This window comes from Dreissena polymorpha, chromosome 12 (assembly GCF_020536995.1).
Source record: "Dreissena polymorpha isolate Duluth1 chromosome 12, UMN_Dpol_1.0, whole genome shotgun sequence".
NCBI classification, from domain to species: Eukaryota; Metazoa; Mollusca; class Bivalvia; order Myida; family Dreissenidae; genus Dreissena; species Dreissena polymorpha.
The window spans coordinates 40,011,316-40,018,998 of NC_068366.1; the positions used below are offsets into that span (position 1 = coordinate 40,011,316).

The following is a 7,683-nucleotide window of genomic DNA, read 5'->3' on the forward strand; positions in this document are numbered from 1 at the left end:
TTGTTCAGCATATGCTGCAATGGAGTTGTTGGAGTCTTGTAACTTTGTGATCTGTGTTTTTAGATGTTTATAATATCAGATGGGATTACTTTTAATTATATGTTATTTGAAAAGAAAAGAATTACACGGATGTGTAATATGTTTGAAATAAACAAAGATATTAATATTTTAGGGATTCTCCAGATCACAAAGTGGTTCAATATTGCCACTATTTGTCTACATACATGATACAATCCAAAGATAGATGTAATTTAATGTTTGAGTTATATGATATATAAGGATACAGAAGCAATGGAAAACTATAGGATTTATGAACATTAATTATTTGGAAAGGTAGAGCCTTAATGAAAAGCTGTCCTATATGAAAGGGGATTTGCATGTAAACTTGCATTTATAGAGATATATATCACACAATTGTATTTTATATTGTAATTTAGTTTTAAATTGTATTTTGTATTGTAATTAATATTTATTTACATGTGTGGTTCAATGTTAAACATTGCAGACAGGGAATATAGCCGTAACGGTAATGCTCCAACATAAGACCCTGTCTGTATGGAACTTCTAGTAGAGTATTGGGCTATGAAGAAGAGACGTCCCCCAGAGTGGCGTTATGACAATATTAAAAAAGAAAGTCAATAATAATATTTAAATAATAAAGGTAATGACTTACTAGTCGCCAAACAGTCACCTTTAAAGGGCCACAAAAAAATGAAAGTAAATCAATGTACTTTACAGTTAAAAATTAAATAAAACAACTATTTTATGCATAAAAGTAGATTATTTACATTATGTACAGTACTATATGCATTTATTTATAGGTAAAATACAAGTTGCCACCCTGGGGGCTAAAATGGGAAGTTTTGGAAGTGTAGGCTGGTGTGAGTGGGGGTTTCCAGCAGGGGTAATACTAGTCCAAATTTTTGACGCTCTTAAATATTAAGCTACTTTTTATATGGGTAATATTTGGAGCGTACAAAGGAGGAAAGACCAAATTAATGGTGGGAATTTTTCGTTCTTTGTCTATATTGTTGCGCAAAGATTTATTGCGCAACATTCAAGCCCCGATATAAGACACTTAATATCAACGGATTGCAATAATATTTACATACCTTTGTAGATAATCCATTTCTCGATAATGTTCCGTAGAAATTATGTAATGACACTTTGAATTTTGCACGCCTGATCAATTTAAATCCAACCACTATTCAATTTTTCAATATCGTTCGATTCGCTCGCTGTGTAGATATAAATCGATAACACGACCTCGATGTAAAGCATCTGGTTTAAAGTGGGAGAATAAACAGCGTAAAATACAGTTTGCGTTCGTCTGTTGTGGTGCAGATCGTTACATAGTAAACCGATGTTATACTTTTCTTGATTAATTTAGCATTGTTTTTTTCTAAATTGACAAATAAAAAGCTCTGAAATAAATTACATCTTTTATTTTTAAACTGTACACAAATAATTTTGATACAGATCGTACAGTATACCGTCCTCCTATGTAACGGAGGATGTAAGTAAAAAAACAACAACACAGAGGTGCGAAAAGAGACATGCATAAAAACTTGCTGAAACTAAGAACAGTGAATAGAAACTGCACCATATCCGTTTTGAACATATGCTTATTAAATCGACAAAGATTAGCATACTAGATCTAGTTAGGTAAAAGTCGGTGTTAAAAGCTCATGTTAAATGAAATTACGCGTACACGTTACACCTTAATGCCTTCTTCTGATTGGTTCATATTCAAATCAGTTTCATGACATGGCTACAGGTCAGTGATTGGTTTGCGATTTAAGCAGAAGTTTGACTGAAGAATTTATGCCTTTCCAACTTCAATTCGACGATATTTGAGGTAAAAATGGACTTCTGAACTAAAACTGAATGAGTTGGTAATGTTATTTTGCAATTTTACGCAAATCGATGAAAATTTTTACTTTCTGGTTTCCAACACATTTGTGACTTTTTAACCGATAAGACGTACCAAAGAATTTAGCCCATATAAAAAGTATATCTAAATACTTTGCGCGTCTTATAAATAAGACTAGGGTAATACCTCTGGGTTGGTCTAAGGGAGATAATTTGGGTGTATAGGAGTACTATTTTAGGATGGTTTTGTCCCCTGGACCAGAGGGAGTGCACGGTAAATGGAAACTAATAATAGCACAAATTGAAAGAAAAATAAAACAATATGATATTTGAGGTACTGGGATATTCCAGTAAAATATGAAATTGGTAAAAAGACCAAATTATACTTAAATGCAGGAAAAACCCACAAAAAGCTCTTATCCCTCCAATATAACTTAAATATAGGGGATAACAAAAGGGAAAATAGTACAAAAGTACCTTATTTGCTATATAATATAGCAATTTTAACAAGAAGTAAGGAAAATAATAAAGTACATTATTTGCTATAATGAACAAGATAGCAATATTAAGAAAAAGACAAACATTCTGACCATATTTCATTAAGATCTGATGAAAACTGGGCCTCTATTGTTTACACAAGGTTTTTCTATGATTTGACCTAGTGACCTAGTTTCTGAACCCAGATGACCAAAATACAATCCAAATCCAGATTTTATCAAGATAAATATTCTGACCAAAGTTCATAAAGAGTGGATGAAAACTGTGACCTCTATTGTCTACACAAGGTTTTTCTATTATTTGTCCGAGTGACCTAGTTTTTTTGGACCCCAGATGACCCAAATACAACCCCAACCCAGATTTCAACAAGATAAACATTCTGAACAAACTTCATAAAGATTGGATGAAAACTGTGACCTTTTTGTCTACACAAGGTTTTTCTATTATTTTACCTGGTGACCTAGTTTTTGAACCCAGATGACCCAAATACAATACCAACCCAGATTTCATCAAGATAAACATTCTGACAAAATTTTATGAAGATTGGATGAAAACTGTGACCTCTATTGTCTACACAAGGTTTTGTCCATTATTTGACCTAGTGACCTAGTTTTTGACCCTAGATGACCCAAATACAATCCCAACCTAGATTTCATCAAGATAAACATTCTGACCAAATTTCAAAGATTGGGCGAAAACTGTGACTTCTATTGTCTACACAAGGTTTTTCTATTATTTGACCTAGTGACCTAGTTTTTTACCCTAGATGACCCAAAATACAATCCCAACCCAGATTTTATGAAGATTAACATTCTGGCCAAATATCATGAAGATTTGATGAAAACTGTGACTTCTATTGTCTACACAAGGTTTTTCTATTATTTGACCTAGTGACCTAGTTTTTGACCCCAGGTGACCCAAATACAATCCCAACCCAGATTCCATCAAGATAAACATTCTGACTATATTTTATAAATATTGGATGAAAACTGTCACCTCTATTGCCTACACAAGGTTTTTTCTATTATTTGGCCTAGTGACCTTGTTTTTAACCCCAGATGACCCAAATACAATCCCAACCCAGATTTCTTCAAGACAAACATTCTGACCAAATTTCATGAAGATTGGATGAAATCTGTGACCTCTATTGCCTACACAAGGTTTTTCTATTATTTAACCTAGTGACCTAGTTTTCGACCCAAGATGACCCAAATACAATCCCAACCCAGATTTCATCAAAATAAACATTCTGACCAAATTTCATAAAGATGAAAACTGCGACCTCTATTGTCTATACAAGGTTTTTCTATTATTTCACCTAGTTACCTAGTTTTTGACCTAGTGACCTAGTTTTTGATCCCAGATGACCCAAATACAATTCCAACCCAGATTTCATTCAGATAAACATTCTGACCAAATTTCATAAAGATTGGATGAAAACTGTGACCTCTACTGTATACACAAACAAATTGTTGACGGACGCACGCACGCGTGCACGGACGCACAACGGACACCGGACTCACATGGTCACATAAGCTCACCATTTCACTTCGTGAAAGGTGAGCTAAAAAGAAAAGAATTGTTTTTCCTCTGCCAACTTGACTAATATAATAAGGGTTATTTTACATTTTAAGGTTATCTTTTTGTCCCAAAAGTAATTTATATGATAACTTATAGATTGTAAACACAAAATGGCGCGTACAATTTGCAGACAGTATTTACCACTATAGAACTGCACATTGCCTGCCTCGTTTTGGATTAATTGATGAATAATTGCATCATCATAATCATTGGAATTTGGAATGTGAAACTCATCCATTGGTGCTTAAAAGTATTATATTTTAACGAAAAGTAAAAAATTATTGTTTTCTTAATGTTTATAAAAATGACCTCTTTGAGTATCAATGTATATGCCTCATGTGTCTTGCCATATTTCCAGAAAGTGTGTTCCAGTATCAGTCTAGATCTAGGCGAGGATCGCATTCTCCTACAGACTCGCTCCAACACGTATTATCTTGACATTTACATCCCTTTCTTCATCGTTCAAGCAGATTGTGGAGCCCAGTTTAACAGGAAAACCAGGGTAGGTAGAGGGGAAGAAATAGTTTATCTTCTTCTGCCCCTGTCCACTGAAATAGGCAACATTTGGTAGTCCACTAGTCTGCTGTAAAAATGCAAAAGTGTGTCTGTCCATCCTAATATATTTTCTGACGTGTAACTTTTTAATATTTCAGGCGAATTATCGTACATTGTAGATGGCATGCCATCTAGTTCGCAGTATCTGTGCCTGTAAATCAAAGTTGAAGGGCACACTTAAGGGAAATATGTTAAATATAGCCATAACTTGTCGGCACTGTAACTTCATCATTTATCTTACAAATGATCAGTGTTTGACAATAGCATTATTGGAGTAGGGAGGCAAAACTCTTAGTACTAGGTCATTAATTTAAGTAAAAGTTTGTATCAGTTTGGAAGGATATTTCTATTTAATCCGCCACAACTTGTCACCATCAGCACAACATTTAAATCTAAAGCTCAAAGTCACAAATGGACATGAAACAGCTTTTTGGGACTGTATCTTCATCATTTATCCAACCCTTTGAAACACTGTGTTTAGACAGCATGACATTCCTTGTATATCTGTCAATAGCTTTTTCGTGAAGGTATCACTTACGAGTCAAAAGTCATTTATAGTACAACTTGTTGCGACTGTATCTTCCTCATTTAAAAAGGCATCTCAAATGATAATCTTGTAAAGACAGCATGTTGGAAACCAACCCTATTGCGATGGCAAGGTCATGCTGGTCAAAGTTCAGATATCAAAATTTACATTATACATGTAGGTATTTCATTTTAAATACGCAGATGAATTGAAAACTAATATATTATGGCGTTAATTGTTATGACATGCGCTTTGTCAGTGTTCACGAATGTAATGCCATGTTTGTACATGTGAATGTTACATAGAGAATATTATGTTAGTTTTAAGATCAAGTTTTTCACGCGAGGCTTAGAACCATGGTAGCGCATTTTTTTTGCCGATTTTATTGTCCCCTACCGGTGCAACCGTAGGGGACTAATGGTTTGCGCTCTGTGTTTCAGTCTGTCAGTCTTTCTGTCAGTCTGTCAGTCCGTCACACTTTTCTGGATCATGCAATAACTTAAAAAGTTCTTCATATTTTTTTTCATGAAACTTGAAACATGAATAGATGGCAATATGGAGAGTATGCGAGTCATTTCATTTTGTTTCTACGTCAAGAATTCTGGTTGCTATGGCAACAAATATATAAAGAAAATACTGACAATGGTGGAGTTTCACCGGTAGGGGACAATATTGCTTGGCAATCTCTTGTTCTTCCGTAGTTGGCAAAAACAGATTCTTCATTTTTTTTGAAAAACCCGAGTGTGATCTTAAAATAGCGATATAATAAAGCGTAAGTTTATACGATCGTTGTTATACTGTCGATTTTCACCTATTTATCCTATTATTTCCCCCCTTTTCCCATTAGTAATTATAAAATATCGCATTTTTTGACGATTTAAACTTTCCGTAGTTGACAAAAACAGATCCTCCAATTTTGGAAAACCCCAAATCTGATCTAAAAATAGCGATAGTATAAAGCTAAAGTTTATACAATCGTTGTTATACTATCGATTTTCATCTGGTAATAGGATAAAACTGTATATTTAAGCCTTGAGAACCTAGCTTTCTCTATCAAATCTTGCCAAGCAATGAATTAACATATTTTAAAATTTATGGAATAAATAAATAAATTCGTTTCAGTTTCTTCAAATGAATATACACGCTCAGTTTTGCATTATTGTTAATAGATGTAAAAATATTTACCATGGTGATTTTAACTTAAATTTTGTGTTTCAGATTTTGACCATAACCATGCCCGTTCAGCCTCTTACCTGACATGTGATTGCCAGTAACTCTTTTTTGCGTGTGTTTGTTTTCTTCAAAATAAAACTGATATAAATGTTGTTTTTTCCATTACGTCGAATATACTATAATGCTCTTGTTTTGCTTTTTGTTTGGGGTTGTTTGCCGTCTTCGTACAAAAGCAAGGGTTTGTCTATACACGATTACACGGACTCTAGAGATGGCACGGATATGAAACGGGACCGTATCGTCAAATATCTTGTCGAAACTGAGTCACATGAGCGTAACTATCGATCTTATATAATAAGCGTACATCGAAGCGCCGAGGTTATACATTTTGATGTACCCACTCACTTCTTTTTTAGCTCATCTATTTTTTGAAAAAAAATTATGAGCTATTGTCATCACCTTGGCGTCGGCGTCGGCGTTGGCGTTGGCGTTGGCGTTGGCGTTGGCGTCGGCGTCCGGTTAAGTTTTGCGTTTAGGTCCACTTTTCTCAGAAAGTATCAATGCTATTGCATTCAAACTTGGTACACTTACTTACTATCATGAGGGGACTAGGCAGGCAAAGTTAGATAACTCTGGCGTGCATTTTGACAGAATTATGTGCCCTTTTTATACTTAAAAAATGGAAAATTTTGGTTAAGTTTTGCGTTTAGTTCCACTTTTCTCAGTAAGTATCAATGCTATTGCATTCAAACTTGGTACACTTACTTACTATCATGAGGGGACTGGGCAGGCAAAGTTAGATAACTCTGGCATGCATTTTGACAGAATTATGTGCCCTTTTTATACTTAGAAAATTGACAATTTTGGTTAAGTTTTGTGTTTAGGTCCATTTTATTCCTTAAGCATCAAAGCTATTGCTTTCATACTTGCAACACTTACTAACTATCATAAGGGGACTGTGCAGGCAAAGTAATGTAACTCTGACTGGCATTTTGACAGAATTATGTGCCCTTTTTATACTTAGAAAATCGAAAATATGATTAAGTTTTGTGTTTAGGTCCACTTTATTCCTACAGTATCAAAGCTATTGCTTTCATACTTGCAAGATTTATGAACTATCATAAGGGGACGGTGCAGGCAAAGTTATGTAACTCTGACTGGCATTTGGACGGAATTATGGGCCCTTTATACTTAGAAAATTGAAAATTTGGTTAAGATTTATGTTTTGGTCACTTTACCCCTAAAGTATCATAGATACTGCTTTCATACTTGGAACACTCACAAACTATCATAAGGGTACAGTAAAAGGACAAGTTGCATAACTCTGGTTGTCATTGTTACGGAATTATGGCCCTTTTTTGACTTAGTAACTTTTAATATATGGTTAAATTTTGTGTTTCGATCCACTCGAAGTATCAAGGCTATTGCTTTCAAACTTCAAATACTTACATGCTATCATGAGGTTACTGTACCTGGCA

At 34.4% G+C, this 7,683-nt stretch overlaps 1 protein-coding gene across 4 annotated transcripts in view; it reads left to right on the forward strand.

Annotated features, from left to right (window-relative positions):
- The window catches only part of LOC127853038 (PIH1 domain-containing protein 1-like), a 29,409-nt gene extending 23,052 nt beyond the window's left edge, over nt 1–6,357 (forward strand). For all 4 annotated transcript variants that reach the window (XM_052387169.1, XM_052387170.1, XM_052387172.1 and 1 more), the window contains 2 exons: nt 4,310–4,453; nt 6,251–6,357. In XM_052387169.1, the coding sequence (XP_052243129.1) occupies nt 4,310–4,453; nt 6,251–6,289 (183 nt within the window). In that variant the 3' untranslated portion in view covers nt 6,290–6,357. The remainder of the gene's footprint in view (nt 1–4,309; nt 4,454–6,250) is intronic.
- Nucleotides 6,358–7,683: the final 1,326 nt, after the last annotated feature.